The 27,284-nt window shown below is 37.3% G+C and overlaps 1 protein-coding gene across 1 annotated transcript; it reads left to right on the top strand.

The window, feature by feature from the left end:
* Positions 1 to 26,027, top strand: SRD5A1 (steroid 5 alpha-reductase 1). The gene is made up of 5 exons (XM_087930672.1): positions 1 to 1,026; positions 9,769 to 9,935; positions 12,147 to 12,248; positions 23,383 to 23,533; positions 25,582 to 26,027. The coding sequence occupies exons 1-5, from the start codon at positions 680 to 682 to the stop codon at positions 25,646 to 25,648; spliced, it is 834 nt and encodes a 277-aa protein (XP_087786798.1). The 5' UTR covers positions 1 to 679; the 3' UTR covers positions 25,649 to 26,027.
* Positions 26,028 to 27,284: the final 1,257 nt, after the last annotated feature.

The following is a 27,284-nucleotide window of genomic DNA, read 5'->3' as shown; positions in this document are numbered from 1 at the left end:
AATGCAAGCACAGAAGGAACCAGATGCAAAGATTCCCTAAGATTCTCCCTCGATGGATCCTACCCACACTACTTTCCTACTACAGACAGAAACGAGATAAGAGCGGGCTCAGTGAGCGATCGCTCAACTGAACCGGAATCTTAAGCCAAACGAGAGAACCGTTCCAAGTTTGCTTCTGGTTAGGTCCCAGGAGCTAAATCTTCCCTCCTTCTAGAGCAGGCATCTTCAAACTTGACGGCTTCACGGCTTGTAGACTTCCACTCCCAGAACTTCCCTTGTTATAGAACCTGAGCAGCAACAGCGAGTGGGGAAGGATGCGAGGTGTTGGCGTCTTGCTTTCCCGTGGATCGGGCAGAACTCGAAGCAATTCCTCGACCGTGAAAGGGGAGCGAAGGGGAGCGATGCGAAACCAAAAACTCCCACGGGTTGAGCCGACCCTTCCTCGGGTTGTTACCTTCGTCTCGCTCCGCCCCTTCGCGCCAGACTTTTCCATGACGCTCCCACTCCACACCACCCCAGGCGGCTCGCCCCAGAGCCTTATGTTTTCTGACTGTCTTGTGAGCCCAGCCTGGAAAGAGAGGGGTGCAGGCGGCCGGTCTTGTCTTCCAGAAAGGCCGGGGTGCTGAAGGAAAACTCGGACGGCGCTTTCTCCCCTCCCTTCGCTTCCTTTCAGGGGGTGATGGAGTCGGCGGCGGCGGCCGTGTGTACCTTGCTGTGTCCCGGAGCTTTCTGGCAACGCGTCTCCGGCCCGCAAGAGGAGCAGTTGCTGAAACAGATGAGCTACGCCATGGTGGGCTTTATATCTGTGACGAAAGTGTTCGTCCTCTGCCGGACCGGGGCACCATACGGCCGCTACGCTTCAACCTCTTACGGCTACCCTGTTCCTGCCACCCTGGCCTGGATGGTGCAAGAAGCGCCTGCCTTTCTTTTCCCTGGAATGCTCGGGCTGTGTAGCGGCGGTAGCCGTCTCAGCTTTTGGCCCAACCGGTTTCTGCTGGGACTCTTCCTCATCCACTACTTTTACAGGTTGGCGGGACTTTTATTTTGTCTTAAGTCTTTCTTTTTATTTATTTATTTTTTTAATTTTGTGGCGCGCGGTTTGAAAAATCTATTTTCAAAGGAATGTCTTGCTTTTTTTTTTTTTATGGAGATGGTCTTTGAATGAGGTTTAACCAGAAACGGGACTGCTTAATTAGGTGCTATATAGAGACCAGTTTTATATAAAAAGATCAGCCAATATAACCCTAAACCATGAGGCTCTGGCCAATTATTTATAGGCAGAAACTCAAAAAGCGCCTTTGACAGAGATTATAGATGACAAAATCTATCAGAGATGGATTTGGTTAGGGCTGAAACTATCAAGCCAAACATCTGAAGTTAAATCCTGGTTTTTATTTAAATCTTTTTTGATTGTATATGAATTTTACTGTGATGAATCCTTCTTATATATACATATTCTAAAATATGTAATTGACTATTTAAATGATATTAGAAAAAGAGAGAATATGATAAATTTGGGGAAAGTCAAAATGCGAAGTATAGGCTATGGAAACCAAAAGGGAAATTTAGCTTTCTGGTTTTTTTTCTTTGTTGGGACAGATGAAATAGAAAATGTAATTGATTATATAAAGGATATGAGAAAATAGAAAATATGATAAACTAGAAGGGATCATATGAGAATACAAAGTATTTTTGATGTTTAAAAACAGGGGAATGGAAACTTATTAAAATATATAGATAAACTTTGGCTAAGTGGTATATAGACTGAGGGGAGATACCATGTGGATCCTAAATGTATTAGTTTTATTTTATTTTTACTCTAAAAAGATTGTTCATTATATATCAGCCTAGAGAAAATTAAGGATGATAATGATGTATAAAATAAAATAAAATAGGTGGTAAGCTGAAAATGGAAATAATAGGGGATAAAGAATTGAAAATATATGTATGGATGAAATGATATTGATATTGAATTAATGAATTGAAATATGAAATGAGAATTTATTTAAAGATAAGTGGAATGGATAATGACATGAGGTGGTACTATATAAGATAGATGGAAATGTAAGTATGATTATGTATAAATGTTGTAATCTGGAACTACGTTGTTCACGTGAAGAGATATGTAAAAAATAAAAAAACTTTTTGGAAAAAAATATTGTATAGTCATGTAGTACAATTATTAGGTAGCTATTACTATGTTAAATGTTGTAGAATTAATATGTAATGAAGGATGTTGTAATTTTGATTATTGTTTAACAAAGATGTTTGTACCCAGAAAACACACTGTTCGGTTGAAATGGAATGATTGTATTAAAAATAAAAAAAATATTTTAAAAAAGAATATATTCAGTCATGAGACTGTAAATTGTGGGTGCTCCATCACTGGAGGTTCTCCACTCCTCTACTCATTGCAGAATACCTTATGCCACCAGACTTGAAATTCTAGACCTAGAAAATCTAGAAAATCTATAATGCCTTCGGTCCGATCTAAATATACTACAGTATATAAAATTATATATTGCAATGTCCTACCTGTCAATGAATACTTCATCTTCAACCATAACAATACAAAAGCACACAATAGATACAAACTCAAGGTAAATCACACCAAACTTGATTGCAGGAAATACGACTTCAGCAACAGAGTGGTCAATGTTTGGAATACTCTACCTGACTCTGTGGTTTCTTCCCCAAACCCCAAAAACTTTAACCTTATACTGTCTGCTATTGACCTCATCCCTTTCCTAAGAGGTCACCAACGTGCCTACCCTGTCCTATTGTTTCTTTTTATTTTTCTTATATGTATCCATTTCATGTATTCATAACTATGTTTATACTTATACCTGTTACCTTATAATCGCTTGATAAAATAAAATAAATAAAATAAATAAATTTAAAATAAACTTTATTAAAGATTAAAAAGAAATATATATACAATGTATAAGATACAATGTACAAGATGCAAATGAAACCAATATTCAAATACAAATATAAACATAAAACTTATATTTCTAATCAGCTAAGATGGTGTGATCATTTATTGAAAACAATTTTACTAATATTCATTTTCTATTTTTGCTCTTAATCTAACCACTTCATTTTTCAAATCCTTATCTTTTAATTTCCTGTTTTTCCTTCTTAATCTAATTATACCATTTTCCCCAAGCTGTACTATATTTTGAGTCTACCTTATCCCTAAGTTTTTGTGTAAATAGGTCCATTTCAGCTCCGTCAGTAACTTTCTGAATTATCAAATAATTTGTTGGCATTTGGTCAACCTTCCAGCATTGTGCCAACGCAATTCTTGCTGCCGTGATTTTATGGAGAATTAAATATTCTGTTTCTTTTGCATAGTCCCCTTTTATCATTCCCAACAAAAATATTTCTGCCTTAAATTCTAGTTGTATATTTGTAATTTCTTTTATCCAAATTCTAATTTTTTTCCAATACTTTTTACTTTTGGGGCAAAGCCACCAAGCATGAAAGAAGGTACCCCTCGTTTGCTTACATTTCCAACAAGTCCGATTTAAGTTTGGGTACATATTCGCTAACCTTGAAGGCGCTAGATACCACCGGCAACACATTTTGTATTGGTTTTCTTTATAAACAACCGATTTTGTTATTTTATAATTTTGTTTCCAGACTTATTTCCAATCTTTCAGAGTAATGTTGTGCCCTACATTCCTTGTCCATGCAATCATTGGACTTTTAACTATTTCTTCTGCCATTTCAAATTCTAATAGATAATTGTACATTTTAGAAATTAATTTTTCATCCATTCCCTCTAATATTTTATCTATTTGGTTCGGTTTTACCTCAATTCCAAATTCTTCTATACCTTTTTTATATCTCATCTTATATTGTAAATACAGCCACCACTCTATTTTCATCCCTTGTTCTCTAAGTTCTTGGTTCGTCTTTAATCCTCCTTGGGAATTTAGGACATCATAATATCTCATCTTTCTTCCAGTTTCTAAAGCACTGGGGTGAAACAGTGCCTCCGTGACTGATACCCACCCTGGAATCTTCATATAATGTTTAAGTTTAATCTCTTTGCACACTTTCAATAATGAGCTTCGAATTACATGTCTATTAAAGTGTGTATATCTCTTATTTCCAGGGTTCCACATGAAGGCATGCCACTCCGCCTCAAGGTCGGTGCCCTTCTAAGGTTAAGATTCTTTTATTTCTCAGATTGGCCCATTCTTTAATCCATTTTAAGACCGCTGCTTTATAGTATATTTCCCAGGCGGGGAGTCCAAATCCACCTCTGCATCTATTATCTTGTAGTAAGCTTAATTTTATTCTCACTTTTTTTCCTGACCAAATAAATTTCATGGTAATTTTGTTTAATTCATTAAAGAACTTTTAATCTAATTTAATTGGAATGGTTTGAAAGAGAAATAGTATTCTTGGCAAGATGTTCATTTTGATTTTCGCAATTCTCCCTAACATTGATAATTGTAGTCTCCCCCATTTTTCCAAATCCTTTTTTATTTCTAATACCAATTTTACATAATTACCTTCTTTTATTATTGAACATTTTGCCGTGAGCTAAATTCCTAGATATTTAATTTTTTTTACAATTTATATACCCATTGCTTCTACTAATTTCTTTTTTTGTTTCTCTGTTAAACTTTTTGTTATCACTTTGGTTTTGTCCTTATTGATTATTAAACCTGCCACTTCTCTGTATCTCTCTATCTCTTTAATTAAATTTGGTCCAGATTTAATTGGTTCTTCTATGAAAAATACAAGGTCGTCCACAAATGCTTGGACCTTGTATTCTTGTTTAATTTTTAGTCCTTTTATTTCCGAATTCTGTCTAACTCTCCTCAACAAAATTTCTAGTGTCATGATAAAGAGCAGAGGTGAAAGTGGACATCCCTGCCTGATTCCTTTTCGTATTTCAAATGAATTTGTCATTTCTCCATTAATTATTATCCAGTCTTTTGGGCTTGAATATATTGACTATTTTTTTCAAATTTATCCCTGAATTTCATCTCCTTTACTTGTTGTCTCATAAATTGCCAATTTACTTTATCAAAAGCTTTTTGGGCATCCAGAAAAATTGGTGCAGCCTGCTTTTTCTGGATGCACCTTGTAATACTCCAAGATATCTAGTACTGTCCTTGTTATTTTTTAGTTGTCTTGTTGCGAAGAAAACCATTTTGATCTGTGTGTACATATCTACTTAATATTTTTTTCAATCTATCAACCATTATATTCATAAATATTTTGTAATCGGCGTTCAATAAAGAAATTGGTCTATGATTTTTTATGTGGGTGGCATCTGCACTCTCCTTCGATATTAATGTAATATATGCTTTTCTCCACAACATTGGTGGCTTTGCCTCTGTAAGTACTTCATTATAAATTTCTATAAGGATTGGATCAAGTATTTTACCTAAGTTTTTATATAATTCTGCAGGTAATCCATCTGTTCTGGGGGTTTTGTTGTTGTTTTGTTTACTAATTGCCTCTTTAAGTTCCTCCTTAGTGATCTCTCCATTTAATCTTTCCCTTTCTTCTTCTGTTAGTATTGGAATATTTTCTTCCTCTATATCCTGCTTGATTTTCTCTTTACTTATATATTCTTGTTTATGGAGTTTACTAAAATATTCCAGTATTTCTTTTTTCTTTTCCATATTGTTTTGTATCTTTCCCTCCTTATCTTGTAATTGTTGAATCCATCTCTTTTCTTTTTCCTTCCTTAACTTATATGCCAGCCACCTTCCCAGCTTATTGGCATTTTCAAAATAGTTTTGCTTTACTAATTTCAATGCTGTTAAGTTTCTTTCCTGTTCTAAATTATATTTATTTATGATTTGCTCGTTCTCTGGTGTTAATTGCGCTTGTCTTTCCAATTTTCCAATCTCATTCTGTAACTCATTACTTTCTTTTTCTTTTTTCTTCCTGGCATTGTATGCAATTGTTAATCCCCTTAAATAGGCTTTTGTTATGTCCCGCAAATTCTGCAGAGAGGTGTGTTATTTTGTATTTACTTCAAAAAACATTTCTAATTCTCGTCGGTTCCTGTTGCAGGCTTCGGCGGCAGCAGGAATCCGCAATGCTGCGGGTCCCTGCTGCGCTCGCTGCTGAGGTACCCCCGATCCAATTGGATTTGGGGGTTGTTGCTACTCCGAAGAGGTAGCGGAAGACAGAGGAGATCCGGGCAGGGGTCTGGGAATATCGCAACCCCTTTCCCCAGCCGGCTAGACTCCTTTTTCCTGAGGCGATGGAGCAGCTGTCAGAAATGGCAGCCACAAAGGAATCTTCAACCGGACGAGATCTGTGCAGGAGGAAGAATCAGAAGGAGAAAGTTTTCTTGGCTGAACTGGGACATTAAGATACTTTTAAACACCCTGGAAACCTGACTTTTGGATTGATACATTTGTTTCCGAAAGAAGTTGTTAAAGCGGCAAAAGTGCTGAAGGAAAGTTTACTCCCCTTCCCTACAGAGAAAGCAAATGAGCACTGAAAAACCTGCTTCTTTAAGGTAAAAATAAGCTCTTTGTTATAAGTGGGAAGGAGATGACTAAAAAAACCTTTAAAAATTTGTTGGAGGAGACTCCTTGAAGATTATAAGACCAGCAACTAACTGTAATACGGCTTTAAAATATATTTTGGGATTTTGCCCCAGGAGGAAAAACTGCAAAGAGAAGAAGAGGAAATATTTTGTGTTTGTTTGGACTGTACACTTGGAAATTACTTTAAGACTAAAAACACCTGGGTTGTTCTTAAAGATTTTTACAATGGCAGTATCTGTGAATGAATTAAAAATGGAATATGAAAAATTAAAGGAAAGAGAACAAGAAGGCAAGGATTCTTTGGGAGCTGTCTTCCACTTTTTAGAAATGGTGGTTTCTAGATATCAGCAAATACATGAGGAAGAAGAAGAAGAAGAAGAAGAAGAAGAAGAAGAAGAAGAAGAAGAAGAAGAAGAAGAAGAAGAAGAAGAAGAAGAAGAAGAAGAAGAAGAAGAAGAAGAAGAAGCCATTTTTAATGGACAAAAAAGTTCACTTAAGAAAGAAAATAGGAAGAGAGGAAGGAAAAATGAGAATTCAAGACTTAATAAAACAACCAAGAAAAAGAAAAATAAGGTGAAAAAAAGGTACAATGTTAGAAAGCAACAGAAAAGAGAAATACAACAGAGAGGGGAAGTTAAAAAGGTGAAGGTTAGGAGGTGGGGGCAAAAAGACCAGACTGGAGAAGAAAGGGAGAGGAAAAGGGAAAAAAAGCCATAAAGGCCTGAAACAAGATGTAAAAAAGCAGATTTTTTTCAGAGATAAAGGATAGAGTATTAAGGAAAGATTCTGCAAGAGTACATAAGATAGTATTGTAGTATTTGCATTTGAAATAGTCCATTGGAATATTATAAGATTTAATAAAATATTAAAATGTTTAATAATGATAGATCTCAATACTCAATAAAATATCAAAGAGAATGTGTAAAATGATTAATGTTTAGTTACAGTTTAATTTGTTATTGCTTTAATGTTATTATAAATTTACTATTTCATTTTCTTATTTTAAAATAATGTACTAAGTAGAATTAGAATGGAAATTATATACTTAACTATATTATAAATTTATTATTCCTTTATTTTAAAATGCAACATGTAGAATGTACTAAGCAGAATCAGAATGGAACTTATCTACTATTTCAAGTGTTAATTTAGGGGAAAGATAGAAAAGCGTTACACTTTAAAAGTGATCACAGGGGAAATTTTCTGTTAAAGAGAAGTGATATATAGATAATTGGAAAAGAACGGACAAAAGATACAAGTATAATGATTTTAAAATAAGATGAAATAAATAAAATATAATTAAGAGAGTGAAAAGAAGGGAGAAGTTATATAGAAAATATAGAATGGTAAATAAGATAAGAATGGTATATAAAGTGAGCATGAATTTTATATAGGTCTGTAAAAAAAGATGTAACCCGGGGCTAAGCCACTTTTCAAAAGAAGTTTTATGTTTTATGTTTTGTGTTTTGGTTAGCTATGTTTGATTGAGAATTAATAAAACCTTGGAGGAATAAAAGTAAAGGGAGAAACAATGAGAAATTTGGAAAAGACGTGTATAAATGATAATTAAGGAAGTTTTATGTTGTTATGTCTTGTTTTATGTTTTGTATTTTGTGTGTTTATGTCTGATTGAGAATTAATAAAACTTTGATAGAAAGAAATATAATTGAATAATATACGTGCTTAAATGGAAATGTGATAATATGGAACTATGTCTTAAAAATAATGTTTTATTTGTCTTGTTAAAACTTATAAGTAATTTTTAGAAAGGAGGTTTTATGCCTTTATGTCTTATGTTTTGTTTGTCTTTAAAAAATCAATAAAATTTGTTTAAAAAAAAATTTCTAATTCTCTTTTTAATTTTACTAAATATTCTTTATCTCTCAGAATTTGTGGGTTCAACCTCCATCTCCCTCTTTGTTTTAATTGGCCTTTCCATGTTACTATTAGGGGATTATGATCTGCCCATATATTTGGTACTATTTCTATTTGCACTATGTCTTTCATTAGAGTTTTGCTTATCTATGCCATATCAATTCTGGACCATGATTTATGGGGAATGGAATAAAAGGTGAACTGTTTTTCTTTTAGGTTATATATTCTCCATATATCTATTAAATTTTGTTCTTCTGCCATATTAAAAAATGTTTTTGGAAGAGTGTTCTTTTTTTTCTTTTTTTTACTCGTGCTTTGATAGTCTTTTTTTATGTCCGTGACTGTGTTAAAATCTCCTATCATACAAATATTTTCTTTACCTAATTCTGAAATTTTTTCATCTATTTTTTTATAGTAAGTATCTTGTTTATTAGGGGCATAGATTGCAATGAGTAAGAATTTTCTCTGTTCCCATACAACTTCTCCCCACTGAATCTGCATATGGTACTTCTGTCTCTATTCCTTGTCCAACATAAATTGCTACCCCTCTTTTTTTTCTTGGGCTAGTGCTGTATAAAGTTTTCCTAATTTATTATATTGTAAATATTTTTATCCTGAGTTCTAATGTGTACCTCCTGTAGGCGGTACACATTTTTTGTTTTGCCAATTTCTTAAAAGTTTGGTTCCGTTTCGATGGAAAATTAAGTCCTTTTATATTTATTGACAGTATTTTCAAATTGTTTTCCATTTTCCTTCTTTGCTGCTATTAACTAGTTCCTGTTGTTCCTGTTTGTGCCCTTGTTCTTACTCTGTTCTCTTCTTGTGGTCTTTCTTCTTTTTTCTTTTCCTCTTCTTCCTGCTCTTTTCCATTCTTTTCCAATTGTTGGTCAGCTTGGCTGGCCGATTCCAGTTCTTCTCTGTTACTACCGAGTTCTTCTGTGCCTATCAGTTTGGTGTAGAAATGTTGTGCTTTCTCCAAAGTATCTGTCTTAATCTTCTTCCCTTGCCATGACACCAACATTCAGGAGATTTTCAAGAAGAAACTGGACAGCCATTTGTCTGGAATAGTATAGGGTCTTCTGCTTGTACAATATGCATCACATACTTCAGAAACTTAAATATTAGTGTAGTGTGTGTGTGTGTGTGTGTGTGTGTATGTGCATGTGCATGTATATATATGTATGTATGAGTATTTACTATTAATGTTTCATCTTTTGAGTTTTTTGAAATGGAAAGTGACCTAATGATAGAGTTTTGCTTTTGAAAATATGCCTGTGCAAATGTATGTGTGTGAATTACTGTATATTTCTGCAATGTTCAAAATTATAATTAAATAAAATTTTTATTTTTCATATTCCAGATCATTCATCTTTCCTTTCTTAATCCGTGGAGGAAAATCAACACCATTTTTTGTATTTGTGTCAGCATTTATATTCTGTTTATATAATGGGTATTTGCAAGGCCGAAGTTTAACTAATTATGCAGAATATTCATCCAACTGGCTAACAGAACCACGTTTCATTCTTGGTGAGCCAATTCAAGTAATACGTGTATGTCAGACTCAACAATTGATCTTTGTTTCTTATACTGAATGGCTTAAGCTATGCTTTTTTTCTTTTGCTCAAGCTGACATAGTACCTTCTTGAGAAATGAATTCCCACTTACTACTGTACTGAAGCAGAAGTCTTGCAGAAAGAAGTGATTCATTATTTTTTTAGCTATTTAAGTAAACAGAACATGTAGTCGCAACATATTTTTCCCAGTGTTATTTCTTTTTGTGTTTCTGACCCACTCAAAATGACTTACATGGTGGCACTGTATCTTAATTTTATCTCTAAAACAACCACTGAGGTAGGCTTTGTTGAACGAGAACAACTAATCTAAGAAATCCAGTGAGCAAAGAGATGGTAAGAGTGGGCAAGCAGTTGTATCTCTTAGCTACTATCTAGTGGAAGTTAGCATTGTTTATGAAGAAGCAACAAGTAGATCAGTGCTGCTGAAATGTTGAGAATAGAGGTGGTATTCAGCAGGTTCTGACCAGTTCTGGAGAACCGGTAGCAGAAATTGTGAATAGTTCGGAGAACCAGTAAATACCACCTCTGACTGGAGATTTTACAGTATCCTTCCCCTGCCATGCCCACCAAGCCACGCCCACAGAACCGGTAGTAAAAAAATTTGAATCCTGCCACTGGTTAAGAAGTGCATTTAGTTGGGAAAATCAGTATGGCAATTCTAATCTACAGGGAGTCCTTGCTTAAGGACCACAGACAGAACCAACAACTCTGTGGTTAAGTGATATGGTCGTTAAGAGGGACATCACATGAGTGTGACTTGCAATTTTACTATAGGCTACTTTTAATCTGCTTGTTGGAAGCTGGCTTGTTAGAACTGCGCAAATGGTGATCACGTGAGTGCGGGATGCTACAATGATTGCAAACACCTGCTGGTTCCAAAGTACCTGAATTTCAATCATGCGACTACAGGGATATTGTGAAATGAAAGATGAAAGGACTGATCATAAAAGCTTTTTTCCAGTGTCATAATAACTTTGATCATTGCAAATCTGGGCCGCCATTCAGAAATAGAAGTATGTATTGGCCAAGGGTGATTGGACACAACGATAATGTTGCAGGATCCAATATGTGCTGTCAAAAATCATACTCTAGGCTAGAACAACAACTGTTAAATCATAATGTACTAGTAGGAGAAGGCAATAGGAAAGATGAGAGTTAAGAGAGGTGAGAAGATAAGAAGGAGGATCATGAGAAGGGAGGATTACTGGTATTGAAAAGATAATGTGAATGGAGAAAACAAGGAAGCAAAGCTTTCTTGGAAGCAACAATCATTGGGACCTCTTGCCAAGCATGTAGTACTACAATTCAGAGACAACTCCTCTCAATTATATATATATTAAACAAGTCTGGGCAAGTGTCTGTTTCAGGACTTTGGTTTAAGTTGCTCAGGGAACCAGACCAGTATAAAAAGGGGAAGGAAAGGGCTGCAGAAGCTAAAGTTTCCATCTCCAGATTGTAGTACATACCTAAAGCAAAGCTTTAGATGGCGATTTGCACTGTTTTCTGTGCATGTTATGTGCTTGTTATGAAAAAGAACCTCACTACAGAAATCTGCCTTTTTTATGTCTCTGCCAAACTGCATGGGAAAACAAGCAAATGGCTCCAGTCTCATCAATATCTGGCAGGATTGGATGAAATTTTCATATCATCAATTCTGAGTTACTCATAATCAGTTTTGATTCTTAATTGAACCAGAATTTAGAACTGCATAGGAGCATTGTATACAGAACTGTCCTCAGCCTGGGTCTTCAATCAGATTGAATAGAGCCAATACAACCATTCATTTAGTGACAACCATTGCAGCATCTTCATGATGACATCATCAAAATTCAGGTGCTTGGTAACTGGCTCATATTTATGATGGCTACAGTCTCCCTGGGTCATGTGATCCCCTTTGTGACTTGACAAGTAAAGTCAATGGGGAAGCCAGATTCACTTAACAACCATGTCACTCACTTAACAACTGCAGTGTTTCTCTTAACAACTGTGGCAAGAAACATCATAAAATGAGGCAAAACTCACCAACAACTGTTTATCAATGGAAATTTTGGGCTTAATTCATTGAACCATTTTCTCAAGCATATATACAACTTGACTACTTACATTATTTTTTTTTAAAATAAATCCTACATTTCAGTTCATTGCTTTAATATGTTTATTCCAGGGATTGCAGCCTGGCTCGGTGGTCTCCTGATTAACATGCACTCTGATTATATTTTGAGAAACTTAAGAAAACCAGGAGAGACTGTATATAAAATCCCAAGAGGTATGGGTTGCAAATGTTTAATTAAAATTTAAATATGCTGCATTTAAATATTCTAATTATTATTTATTTAATGATTATTCTAATGATTTCTTGTCAAACTTGAATACCAATGTCCCTGTTAATTGCGATTGCTACATAAGTTAATTAAATAATCAGAAAGTATTATGCTTGCTAAGCAGGATCACCTTTGAGTTAATATCCGTCCCTTATGATCTAGAGAGATACATCCATGTTGTTTTCCATGATATGAAAATGGTTTGCCATTGCTGTCTCCTAGCGTGATATTATAATTTTCTTATTTCTGGCTACCTTGTCCCATAGGATAGTGAGTTCACAATATAACCCTGAAAAAAAAGAGTTGAAAACTCTGTTCATTGTAATCACACCAGTATTTTCAGTATAAGGTAGATAAAGATAGTCCTCTGTACACTTAGTGCCTATTCCAAGTTAAATGAACAAGACCCCCCACAAGAAGCATTTATAATCTGGGTTCAAAGTCACTCCAGTTTCTTCCAAAATGTATGAGTAAGTTTATTTGGATTCTTCTTAAAGAGATGGGATCTCAAGATGTATATGTATGTTCAGCTGGATTCATGCATAACACTACAATGATTTGTTCATTAAATAACAATCTACTAGATCCACATAATTTGTTATAAACCATAGCATACAAAACACAGTGTTTGGGTTGGTTAGATCAGGGTCACCAACCTTTTGGACCTCAGGAACCACCAAACTCATACTTCTGAATCCTGAGGATCACTAATGCATTTTTTTAAAAAGATAATGTATTTAATAGAAAAAAATTATTTTTATATTAAATATAAATTTAATATTAAAAATTTAATTTATACATATACATACATATACAAATATATATTAAAAATATAAAAATGCTTATGCTTATCATAAATGCTTAATGATAACTGTGGGCGAATGGAAAGGAGGGGCCTCCCTCATCCTTTGGGGGAAAAGAGGGAGGTTTTAATACTGCTGGGATTCAAAAAAAGCCTCATGGTGCCTGGAGGCTGGGAAGATCTGGATGGGGAGGAACCGGCTCCTGCTCAAATGGAAGAAAAGCAGAGCCCCCCCACCCCCAATCTGGTCTCCTGTCATTTCATATTTCCCCCAAGTCAGAAGAAACCTCTCCCTCCTTTGGCAGATGTAGCTGCGTGGAGTTGGCGTTGGGAAGGAGGGCCAGGCCGGAAGTGTTGAGGAAGATGGGCTCCTAATAACCAGGCAACACCCCCCCTTTTGGCCTTCACACAAGAAGAGGTCTCCCCAAGGCCAAGCTTCAGGTTTTTCCTGCTGCTTCCAAGCAGAGAAGGGTCCTTCAGAGGAGGGTCCTGCAGAGAAGGCAGAAGGGGGGAGTTGTTGAGCCCAGAAAAGCTCGAGCTCTTGCCTACACAAACAGGCTGGTTATTAGGAGCCTGTCTTCCTCGGCGCTCTTTTGGTTGGGCATTTGGTCTCCCCTCACACCCTGCCCCATGCTAAAGGAAAGCCAGCCAGGCTTCTCCTTCCCTCCTACCCTTCCCCCTGCTCCCTTCCCCGAACACAATCCTACTTTGGGACAAAGGAGAGTGCACTGGAAACGTATGTTGGCATTTCCAAAACGCATTTCTCTGGCACTCACCCGCAATTCTTTGAGTTCTTCCAGGCCTGGCTTGCTGAGGGGAGAGACCAGCCCTGACATCTCTGCTGCCCCCCCCTCCCCCATGGCCCAGCCATTGCTGCCCGGGGAAAGCACAGGAAAAATGAGCAGAAACATCGTTCTCCCTGGGGCAAAAGAGCGGAGATCTGGGAAGGCACAGGCAACAGAAAGCGGTGCTTTTCAAAGGCAGCAGCTTCCATCTTCTCTTGCTTATGTCTTCCTCGATCTCAGCTCTTTCGCCCCACTAAGAGCTATGTTTCTGCTTGCTTTTCCTGTGCCTTCCCCAGGCAGTGATGGGGTGGGCAGCAGTGCAGAGGGCCGAGAGGGATGAGAAAACTGATGGCGATGCCACCCCATTCTGGACCTCTGAACTGGATGGTGAGCACAGACTTGCCCACTCTGCTCCCTCCCACCACCACCAGCCGGTACTTTTCCTGGCCCAGGCCATCCCTACAGCCCACAGCCATCAAGAAAGAGACCAGGCCAGGAGAGGTGAGGCGAGCTGGAAGGTGCGGGAGTGCCACACAAATGCAAGTAGCACAGCACTCCTGCACTTTCTGGCTATTTCCAGTGCTGCTTCAGCCTGCCTGTGCCACCAGCCCCCTCTTGCTGCAATAGCACCATTCCCTCATTCTGGACGGCGAGGGCTGTGCTGCTTTTTGCAGGTTTGCATTCAGCCAAAGGGTAAAGGCCAGTGGGTTGGCGGGTCATGTGGGCGGCACAGCCTTGTGCTCCCGCGCAGTCTGGATTAATTGCTTGGGCATGTGCGCTTTGGGGGGGACATTTCTCCGCAGCCCACCAAAATTTTCTCAAGGCCCACCAGTGGGCTGCGGCCCACCAGTTGGAGACCACTGGATTAGATGGCAAGCCAAAATTAAACTGCATTATTAGATGCATGAGCCAATTTGTCATTTTTAAAGGTATTGTTGGCTACGAAAAAGCAACTTAAACTAAATATGGAGTTGCAAGAAATGCTGGTAGAAATAAGGTTATTGCACAACACTTACCCCAACACACCAGGAGGAATAATTATCAGCTTTCTGAACAAGATAATCTTTATTTGTTAGTGGAAAAGAGGCTATTCCAGTTTTAAGTCCCATAATTTAATAAGAATGTTTTGCCTCTCTGCCATTTCAAATTTTGTCTTGAAAAGCTCAGCACTTGTGTTCTGCAGTTTTTTTCTTCTTTATAGTTTTTTATTAATTTATAATATGGCATACAAAGAGATTACTAAAGTAAATATTAGGGAAATTAGAGAAGGAAAAAGGGAAGTGGAAAGCAACAGCAATAGCACTTAGACTTATATACTGCTTTATAATGCTTTACAGCCCTCTCTAAGCTGTTTACCCACCTCAGAAGGATGGAAGGCTGAGTCAATTCTGAGCCTGGTGAGATTTGAACTGCCAAATTCTAGGCAGCCAGCAGTCAGCAGAAGTAGCCTGCGGTACTCCATTTTAACCATTGCGCCACTGTGGCTCATAGTGGGGGAAAGCAAAGGTAGGCAGAAAGGCATTGACTTCGAACTCCTTTGATGCAATAAAATGAGGCATTAACAAAATAGTCCTGTGTTTTGGTTCCCTTGTACCATAGAAAAGCATGCCAACCCAACAACAAATCATGACCTTCTAATGTCAACAATCTAGTCTTCCTTAATGTTATCCATTCCTTAACCCACATCAAATTTGCAGCTTGATAGTACAACTCCCAATTAGGCAGGCCAAACCCTCCTCTAGTTCTAGCATCTTGCAAAAGCTTTAGCTTTATCCTCGCTTTCTTACCTTGCCATATATACTTCAACACAATTTTATTTAGGTCCTCAAAATAGTCTTTTCCAAGCCTAATTGGTATTGTTTGAAACAAAAATAAGATTCTGGGTAGAATATTCATCTTGATTGTTGAGATCCTCCCTATTAATGACAGTTGTAAGTTTTCCCATTTCTTCAGATCCAGGGCTATCTGTTGTTTAAGTTTAATATAATTGTTCTCTTTTAATGTACTACATCTTGGTGTCAAATATATCCCCAAATACTTAACCTTGTTCATAACTTGGATTTTCAACAGATCTGCCAATTCTTCTCTTTGTCTTAGTAGCATATTCTTTGACAAAATCTTTGTTTTATCTTTATTTATTTTCAGACCAGCCACCTCACCATATGACTCTATCTTTTCCAGTAGCTTCGAAGCTGTTTCTATAGGATCTTCCAAAATAAAAACTAAGTCATCTGCAAAGGCTTGTAATTTAAATTCTTCCTTTTTGATTTTCATTCCTTTTATAGTTTTATCTTCTCTAATATTTCTATTCAACACTTCCAGAGTCAATACAAATAGCAAGAGAGAAAGGGGACATCCTTGTCTTGTGCCTTTTCTTATGTTAATAGAGTCTGTAAATTCTCCCTCTATCATTACCTTTGCAGTTTGCTCATGATAAATTGCTTCTATTGCTTGGATAAATCTTCTAGCAAAACCCATCTGTTCCAGTAAGAGTAACATAAATCTCCAATTCACATTGTCAAATGCCTTTTGGGCATCTAAAAATATCAAAGCCATTTGCTTTTCAGGATGTGCCTCGTAATATTCCAAAGTATCCAAAATTACTCTCATATTGTCTCTAATTTGTCTCTTTGGCAGGAATCCATTTTGATCTGGATGAATAAAATTATTCAAATATTTTTTAAGTCTTTCTGCTAATATCGAAGCAAAAATTTTATCGTCTGCATTTAATAAAGAAATCGGTCTATAGTTCTTAATTTGCAGTGGATCAGTCTCCTCTTTTGGAATAAGTGTAATATAAGCCTCTGACCATGTTTTAGGTATCGTCTTCTTTGACATAGCTTCATTCATAACATCTAAAAGTGGAATGCTCAATGATTCTTGTAATATTTTGGCAGCCCATCTGGACCTGGTGCTTTCCCATTATTTTGTTTCTTAAGTGCTTGACTTAGTTCCATCATTGTTATATTACTTTCTAACATTTCTTCAGTCTCTTTAGATATTTTAGGTAAGTTTGCATTCTGCAAGTACTGTTTAATTTTTTTCCTCATCAATATTCTCTTTCTTGTATAGTTGTCCATAAAAGTCTCGAATAATTTCCTTTTTCTCTTTATTGCCATAACAAACTTGACCTTGATCATCTATTAACTGCGATATTTTCCTCGACTCTTTCTCCTTTCTCAGCTTATATGCTAGCCATCTACCTGGCTTATTTGCATCTTCAAAGTAGTTCTGTTTAGCATTCCTAATCTTCTGTGCCAGTTCTTCTTTCTCTATTAAATCCATTTTATGTTTAGTTATATCCAGTTTCAATTTAATGTCTTTTTTCTGTGGCATTTTCTGTAGTTCTTTTTCAAGTCTTTTGTGCTCGTCTTCCAGGGCTTTAGTGGCTTGCCTTTTCCTAATATTCTTTTTTCTTATGTAATCTATTATCAAACCTCTCACATATGCCTTCATTGTGTCCCAAACATTCTGCGCTGAAGTATCTTCTTTTCTATTTTCTTTAAAGAAAAAGGCAAGTTCTTTCTCAAACCGTTGTATAAAGTCCTTCTCCTTTAAAATAGTATTATTTAACGTCCATCTCGATCTTTTTTTTTTTGGCCCTTCCATTTAATTGTCAATGGGTTGTGATCTGCCCAGGTACTTGCTTCAATGTTTATTTCTTGAATACTAGATATTAATTCTGTTGAAATCCAGATCATATCTAATCTGGACCATGATAAGTGTCTATTTGAGTAAAAAGTATATTGTTTGGTTTTAGCATTTCTTTCTCTCCATATATCTTTTAAAATTAGTTCGTCTGTCATTTTAAAAAAGGATTTAGGAAGTGTCTTTCTGTTGTGCTTTACTGTTGTTGCTATATAGTCCAATTTATTGTCCACAATTCCATTAAAGTCTCCCATCACAATTATATTAGCATAGTCCAGTCCAGTTATTTTCATATGTAATTTTTTATAAAATTCTTCTTGTTTATCATTCGGGGCGTAAATTGCAGTCAAAAGTATTTTTATATTATTATCCATCATTTCCACCATTAATATTCTTCCATCTTCATCAGTGTGGATCAATTTTGCGGGGATGGCCTCTTTAATATATAAAACCACTCCTCTTTTCCTACATTGAGTCAAAGAAGTAAATAATTTCCCTAGTTTTGGCTGTACTAACAATTGTTCATGTTGTTTTTTAATATGTACTTCTTCTATGCTGCATTTAAATATTCTAATTATTATTTATTTAATGATTATTCTAATGATTTCTTGTCAAACTTGAATACCAATGTCCCTGTTAATTGCGATTGCTACATAAGTTAATTAAATAATCAGAAAGTATTATGCTTGCTAAGCAGGATCACCTTTGAGTTAATATCCGTCCCTTATGATCTAGAGAGATACATCCATGTTGTTTTCCATGATATGAAAATGGTTTGCCATTGCTGTCTCCTAGCGTGATATTATAATTTTCTTATTTCTGGCTACCTTGTCCCATAGGATAGTGAGTTCACAATATAACCCTGAAAAAAAGAGTTGAAAACTCTGTTCATTGTAATCACACCAGTATTTTCAGTATAAGGTAGATAAAGATAGTCCTCTGTACACTTAGTGCCTATTCCAAGTTAAATGAACAAGACCCCCCACAAGAAGCATTTATAATCTGGGTTCAAAGTCACTCCAGTTTCTTCCAAAATGTATGAGTAAGTTTATTTGGATTCTTCTTAAAGAGATGGGATCTCAAGATGTATATGTATGTTCAGCTGGATTCATGCATAACACTACAATGATTTGTTCATTAAATAACAATCTACTAGATCCACATAATTTGTTATAAACCATAGCATACAAAACACAGTGTTTGGGTTGGTTAGATCAGGGTCACCAACCTTTTGGACCTCAGGAACCACCAAACTCATACTTCTGAATCCTGAGGATCACTAATGCATTTTTTAAAAAAGATAATGTATTTAATAGAAAAAAATTATTTTTATATTAAATATAAATTTAATATTAAAAATTTAATTTATACATATACATACATATACAAATATATATTAAAAATATAAAAATGCTTATGCTTATCATAAATGCTTAATGATAACTGTGGGCGAATGGAAAGGAGGGGCCTCCCTCATCCTTTGGGGAAAAGAGGGAGGTTTTAATACTGCTGGGATTCAAAAAAGCCACATGGTGCCTGGAGGCTGGGAAGATCTGGATGGGGAGGAACCGGCTCCTGCTCAAATGGAAGAAAAGCAGAGCCCCCCACCCCCAATCTGGTCTCCTGTCATTTCATATTTCCCCCAAGTCAGAAGAAACCTCTCCCTCCTTTGGCAGATGTAGCTGCGTGGAGTTGGCGTTGGGAAGGAGGGCCAGGCCGGAAGTGTTGAGGAAGATGGGCTCCTAATAACCAGGCAACACCCCCTTTTGGCCTTCACACAAGAAGAGGACTCCCCAAGGCCAAGCTTCAGGTTTTTCCTGCCGCTTCCAAGCAGAGAAGGGTCCTGCAGAGGAGGGTCCTGCAGAGAAGGCAGAAGGGGGGGGTTGTTGAGCCCAGAAAAGCTCGAGCTCTTGCCTACACAAACAGGCTGGTTATTAGGAGCCTGTCTTCCTCGGCGCTCTTTTGGTTGGGCATTTGGTCTCCCCTCACACCCTGACCCATGCTAAAAGAAAGCCAGCCAGGCTTCTCCTTCCCTCCTACCCTTCCCCCTGCTCCCTTCCCCGAACACAATCCTACTTTGGGACAAAGGAGAGTGCACTGGAAACGTATGTTGGCATTTTCAAAACGCATTTCTCTGGCACTCACCCGCAATTCTTTGAGTTCTTCCAGGCCTGGCTTGCTGAGGGGAGAGACCAGCCCTGACATCTCTGCTGCCCCCCCCTCCCCCATGGCCCAGCCATTGCTGCCCGGGAAAAGCACAGGAAAAATGAGCAGAAACATCGTTCTCCCTGTGCCTTCCCAGATCAAAAGAGTGGAGATCTGGGAAGGCACAGGCAACAGAAAGCGGTGCTTTTCAAAGGCGGCAGCTTCCATCTTCTCTTGCTTATGTCTTCCTCGATCTCAGCTCTTTCGCCCCACTAAGAGCTATGTTTCTGCTTGCTTTTCCTGTGCCTTCCCCAGGCAGTGATGGGGTGGGCAGCAGTGCAGAGGCCGAGAGGGATGAGAAAACTGATGGCGATGCCACCCCATTCTGGACCTCTGAACTGGATGGTGAGCACAGACTTGCCCACTCTGCTCCCTCCCACCACCACCAGCCGGTACTTTTCCTGGCCCAGGCCATCCCTACAGCCCACAGCCATCAAGAAAGAGACCAGGCCAGGAGAGGTGAGGCGAGCTGGAAGGTGCGGGAGTGCCACACAAATGCAAGTAGCATAGCACTCCTGCACTTTCTGGCTATTTCCAGTGCTGCTTCAGCCTGCCTGTGCCACCAGCCCCCTCTTGCTGCAATAGCACCATTCCCTCATTCTGGACGGCGAGGGCTGTGCTGCTTTTGCAGGTTTGCATTCAGCCAAAGGGTAAAGGCCAGTGGGTTGGCGGGTCATGTGGGCGGCACAGCCTTGTGCTCCCGCGCAGTCTGGATTAATTGCTTGGGCATGTGCGCTTTGCGGGGGACATTTCTCCGCAGCCCACCAAAATTTTCTCAAGGCCCACCAGTGGGCTGCGGCCCACCAGTGGGCTGCGGCCCACCAGTTGGAGACCACTGGTTTAGATGGCAAGCCAAAATTAAACTGCATTATTAGATGCATGAGCCAATTTGTCATTTTTAAAGGTATTGTTGGCTACGAAAAAGCAACTTAAACTAAATATGGAGTTGCAAGAAATGCTGGTAGAAATAAGGTTATTGCACAACACTTACCCCAACACACCATGAGGAATAATTATCAGCTTTCTGAACAAGATAATCTTTATTTGTTAGTGGAAAAGAGGCTATTCCAGTTTTAAGTCCCATAATTTAATAAGAATGTTTTGCCTCTCTGCCATTTCAAATTTTGTCTTGAAAAGCTCAGCACTTGTGTTCTGCAGTTTTTTTCTTCTTTATAGTTTTTTATTAATTTATAATATGGCATACAAAGAGATTACTAAAGTAAATATTAGGGAAATTAGAGAAGGAAAAAGGGAAGTGGAAAGCAACAGCAATAGCACTTAGACTTATATACTGCTTTATAATGCTTTACAGCCCTCTCTAAGCTGTTTACCCACCTCAGAAGGATGGAAGGCTGAGTCAATTCTGAGCCTGGTGAGATTTGAACTGCCAAATTCTAGGTAGCCAGCAGTCAGCAGAAGTAGCCTGCGGTACTCCATTTTAATCATTGTGCCACTGTGGCTCATAGTGGGGGAAAGCAAAAGTGGGCAGAAAGGCATTGACTTCGAACTCCTTTGAAGCAATAAAATGAGGCATTAACATCTACCCTCAACTTTTTTTTTTCATAATAATAGAAACTAGCTGTTATGCCCCTGGTGGAGACTGACTCTGAGAAAGATGAGGAACAGCTGACAGGGAGTGAAAGTGTGGCTCTGGAGAAGGCTGGGGAAGGGCAGAGGCCGGCTGAGCAGTCAGAGGAGGACCCAGGCCCATCCCCTACTCACCCTAGGACATGCAGGGAGGAGAGGATAAGGGAGAGACATGGTCTCCTCGGGAGGAGAGGGCCTTGATCCTCTTCATCGGCTGCAGGTGTGACAACTGAATAAGAGTTTGGACCTGCGTACTGGCAAACGCTGGAAACAAATCGTGTAAATATCTCTAGTTTATAGTTCCTCTGTGTGTTTGGTGTCCTTCTCAGTGTGTGTTCTGTTATCTGTGGATGTCCTCCAGCCCTTATCTTGCCTGGTTTGTGTTGCTTTTTTTCCTTCTTCCTGTAACTGTGTGGGAATTTTTTTGTCTTCTGTCAAAGATATTCAGAACTTGGAAGCAAACTGAAGGAATAAAAGGAGCTTCACCTGTTTTCTGTGACTGTGTTTGTTTTGTATCCCACCCTGGGTCATCACACTAGCTATTTCTATAACAACAAATCTATCTAATCCATAAAATCCAAAATCAAAGTTTCATTTTTTTCCACCTCAAGGCAAAGTCCAGAATTGTTTCCAAGTAAAAATAAAGGTATTTGTGTGTGTTTTTTTCTTTAATCAAAACAGTCAATTTAGCCATCTCTGTCAACTCCCATTAGTTTTTACAGCCATTCATCTATTGTGGGAATCGAGGTGACCTTCCATTTCTGTGCATAGAGTAGTCTTGGTGCCGTTAGCATATATAACATCAAAGTTCTGATTTTTTCCCCAAGTCTTGTTTCACTGAGACCAAAAGTCTCCATTTTTCTTTCTATATTCACTTTAATAATTTTCTGTATTAAGATATCAATCCTACTCCAATATTTCTTCACTTTATCACATGCCCACCATAGATGATAAAAAGTCCCTTCTTTACGTATTCTGCAGTTTTAATCAATATTTTTCATGACAAGACTCTGAAGAAAACCTTGAATGTATGACAAATTCCAGGCTTCAGCAGCCCTGCCTGCTATTGGCTTCTTGAAAGACTAGAATATGTTTTTCTGGTTTGGGGGGGTTGGGGGGGGGGGAGAACAACAGCTCACCTACTTCTGCTTTGACCAAGCAGATTTTAGTTTGGTTTTTCCTTCATTGCTTTGAGGTAGAAAGGCCAAATGGTGGGTGCAAGGAGGAGTTCATTATCTTGGAACTAGCTGAAAACTTCCTAAATTTTCACTCATGAATGAATGAATGAAGTCTGAATGAAGTTCAGGGTTTATTGGAGAAACAAACCCAAAATAATACTGTTGAAATACATCTCCTAACCACGTTGTTCTTTGTCCAAAGGTTGTATCCCATAAAAACAGTACAGGGTGATATTTCCAGGTGATAGAGGATGATGCCTCTAGGAATTAAGTTAAAAACTGCTTATTTTTTCCAACCATTTATACCAATCTGAATAAAGTTCAGAGTTTTATTAAAATAAAATTTGGTAACGAATGGTGCAGCAGATGGGAAAAAAGCAGATACAACAAACCCAAAATAATATGAACTATGTCTCCTAACCACATTGCTCTTTGTTCAAGGGTTTGGTTGGTATCCCATTAAAACAATGCAGGGTTATGCTTCTTGGAGACAGAGACAAGCCAAAAATGGGGGGTGGGGATCTTGTTCCCCAAACTAAATTACAGTTATAACTAGCAAAATAATCTGCCAACAGAGTTTAATCTATTCCATTTTAAAAGAGCAGCAGCACAAAACAAGGGAGAATTAGGATCTTGAAGGTTTGGAATAAAAATGATAACCTTATTATTATCTCTTTTGCTTTAAAAGAATAGTTCCCTCTCCTTTAGAGAGGATCTAAAGGTTGAAAGTGGTTGTGTTGACTAATTTTCTTGATTTATTTCATATTCACTATAGATGTGGTTGAAAAATATTCAAGACAATTCCAGTTTGCATTTGTTGAAGTATATAAAGCTTTATTTGCCAAGTCAATAATTTAACTGTGTTTTTCTGTAGGAGGAATGTTTGAATATGTAAGTGGAGCTAACTTCTTTGGGGAGATTATTGAGTGGTGTGGATTTGCTCTTGCATGCAACACAGCAGAAAGTACAGCTTTTGCCATCACTACATTACTGCTATTAGGAAACCGAGCATATTGGCATCACCAGTGAGTTTCCAAAAATCATAATTTCTTTTAAATGTTCATTTGAGTTTATGTGATGATTGTTGCAGATACTTGCTGCCTATCTATCCTGAATTTATGTTTCTTGTAGACATTAGTGGTACATTTATTCTTCAGTTTTTAAAGGAAAAAATAGTTAATGTAAACACTGGGTTCATCTAAGAATGTTGGTTGGTTTTTGAAAATTGTATTTTTTAATTAAAAGTACTTATCAATAAAGATCAGTCATATAAAACCAGAATAAATCATCATATAAAACCTGAAACATCACTAGAAGCCAAAATAACAAGACTGATTTATTTTGTTCATGTCATGCATGCAAATTCGCTGGAGAAGTCATTGTTGCTAGGAATTGTTAGTGGATCAAGGCAAAGGAGCAAGCAAAGAACACTCTGGGTTGATACCATCAAAGCTGTTACAAAGATGAACATCCAACTCTGAAAGAAGCTGTGCTTGACAGGGTAGCATGGAAAGCACTTGCCTAAAAAGAGTTGGACACAACCGAAAGGTTAAAACTACTACGAATTACCTTAAAAACACTATGTAATTTAGATAGCTCATTTGCAAGAACGTTCATGTTAATATTCCAAAGTGAACCTGCCTGATTGAATAAAACACTTGAATAAAACTTTGAGATACATTGCAAAAAGGCCCACAAGATACCTCTGAGAACAGTGGAACAAAGATGATATCCTGCCCCTTCCATGGGTATTATATGAGGGAAAACCAGTAAACTGTTATCTAGAGAAGGTCCTTAGAAATGATGTTTTATTGATGGATTTGTGTGGCCATACTTTCAAGTAAACAAGCTTGCCAAACAACCAGACTTTTGGTTTTGCTATACATATTTTTAAAATAATTAATATACAGCCATTAACTTCCCTGGTGAATTTGTTAGGTTCTATGCATTTAATGTGGAGGGAATGGAGTTATATAGAAACATATGAAAGAAATGTGAACCAGATTTATAATCTTTTCTGAAATTTTAAAATTTCATAAATATCTATTTTAAATTGATGTTCCAACTTTCTATGTTGGATTATATCCTATAATTTCAGATCTGAGAACTGAGCAAACATTTCCTGATTACCATTAAAAATACTTTTGCAAATCTTTGCAAACATTATATCAAGTGGTGGGATTCATTTTTTTTTTACTACCGGTTCTGTGGGCGTGGCTTGGTGGGCGTGGCAGGGAAAGGATACTGCAAAATCTGCAGTCAGAGGTGGGATTTGCCGGTTCTCTGAACTATTCAAAATTTCTGCTATCTGTTCTCCAGAACTGGTCAGAACCTGTTGAATACCACCTCTGCATTATATGATATACCAGTTATACCATATTTTAAATCAGCTGTTACAATTGCCTGTATTATTTTTCTTCTATTTGATGATTTTAACTGTTTTTATTTATACCTTCTATCTCTTTCCTTTGGTTATAATAGGGATTTATTCATTCACCTTTATTTTTTTTGATGTTTGAACTTTTGAGACCTCTTATAATATTTTCCTGATACAAAATAAGCTTTTTAAATAACACTGGAAAGGTTTTATAAACTTCATAAATAAATCAGAAGAAATACTTTGGATCTTGGCTAAACTAATATCTTTCTGCTGTTCTTTGAAACTGTTATACTGCTTTTTAGCTTTTCATAAGAACTGGAAAAAAATGCACTTGCTTTTAAGAGTTTGATTGATGCTGTGCTTCTTTAAAGCTTCCACTCATTAAACCAGCCACATCCTTTTTTCCAAAAGTCAAAAAGTCAGACTTCTTAAAAAGGATCCTTTTGGTGATTTATACTGGTTTTTATTTGACTGTTAGCTCTTTTAATGCCATATGGGCCAAAAGGAAAGATATAAACAGAAAATCATAATAGTTTGTATTTAAAAAATAACTCATTTTTGTGATTGAAAAGAAACATTCTATCATAATGTTACACACATTAATGTGAAAAAATACTTATTTACACTTCTTAAGAATTTGACATGTCTGAGTCAAACCATGTGTTCATTTACCTTTCTTTTCTTTTTCTTCAGATGGTATCTCAACAAGTTTGAAGACTATCCACGTTCCAGAAAAATTCTAATTCCATTTGTGTTCTGAATTCTGTCAGACTCTGTGCTTTGATTGTGTATAATATACTACAATTGCAGGGGGCAGGGGATGTTAGCTAAAACAGGGTTTTTATAGATATTCCTAGGTAAATTCTTCACAATGCTAACATGCTATTGAGTGATGTGATGATTAATTCTCTTTTTTAATTGTCAGGGTAATCATGATTTAATAGCTGAACAACTGCTGTAATACTGTAATGATGCTACAATGATGTAATGCTGGAATGAGGTTTCCTGTCATAACGAATGGCCCTGTTGAGGCATATCTCTTTCTCTGCCTCCATACTATAAATGCTATTTGCCTGTTTGTTCAAGGTCTGACTGAAAGTACTTGTACGTATGTATGTTTTTGTGGATAAAACCATTATGTTATGACTCCCCTTCAAAATTCAAATGAACAAAACAGAAAGCAGCCGTTTCAAATTAAATCAAACAGAAAGAAGTCTTATAAGATAATGGCTGGCAGAAATCTCAATCCACAGCATAAATCTTTACTCCGTCCGGCAAACCAGTCCTGGCAATAAATCTCAAGTCTCAGAGCTTCTTGCTGTAACGTCCTCACCCAATAAGTCACTTTGTTCCTGGCAAATTGTACCAGCCCAGCTGTGTCCTTTTATACTCATTGAGGCAACGTGCTAATTTACTGACTCGCCCTCCTCCTCCGTTCCAGCTGATTTTGCCTTCTCAACCGTCTTCTGTTCCTTACATTTAACCACAAATTTTCCAAGTTCTCATCTCCACTAGAAGACTCTCTCAAAACTTCCCTGTCAGCCATTCCCGGCTGTTGATCAGATAAGGAACCAGAGGAGGTCAAAGGTCCTGACAATTCTAATACATCAGGTCTGTCTTCCTTTGTCACGTCCATCTCCTCATCCTGGTTACCAGTCCAATCACTGAGCCATGCCGGCTCATATTTTTCTGCCATGTCCTCCTCACTTGAACTCATGTCAGACACAGGAGCTGAATCCAAGCCCGGAGCCACAACACCATTATATGTAAATACAAACCTATTTATTGCATTTGCTCCTGGGTTGTCTCATCTAGTCACATTGTGCACACTCTGACAATATTAAAATATAAAGCCAGCAGAAAACTCTGCTATTGATTATTAGTAGTTTGTTCCTGAATTTTGATAAGGAGAGGGAGCTCATGTTGTTATAAACATGAATTTGAAAGCCATTTCTGATATTAGAACATAGATTTTAAGATGGAATGTTCATTGGAGTGGATATTAATATTAAATCTAAATAAAAAAATAGTACCTTGCAAACAGTTAATAAAGCATGTGTATAATACTATGCTTCTTGAGTTTGGTAGCCCACATGGAAAATTCAGCAACACAACCCAGCTTTTACATTTAGCAACATGTAAGCAAATGATCATAGCACAATATTAACTGTAGTGGTCTCTACAATACATATTTTTGCATTTAGGAAAAAAAAAACCTGCATGTTCACTCTAACTGAATTAATATATCTAATCACTTTTACTATTCCATTGGTAAAATGCTATCAAACCAAGTATCACAAAGGGTAACAGTTTGGTTCAGAGATGATACCATGTTCATGTTTAAGGTCAAATTGTTGGAATCAGGTAAAGCTGCAATTATAGGATGGAGATGTTAG

The sequence above is a fragment of the Pseudonaja textilis genome, chromosome 3, assembly GCF_049901715.1.
Source record: "Pseudonaja textilis isolate UNSWEBS1 chromosome 3, rPseTex1.2, whole genome shotgun sequence".
NCBI lineage: Eukaryota > Metazoa > Chordata > Lepidosauria > Squamata > Elapidae > Pseudonaja > Pseudonaja textilis.
The sequence above is the reverse complement of the archived record's forward strand: the minus strand, read 5'-3'. Positions and strand labels throughout refer to the sequence as shown.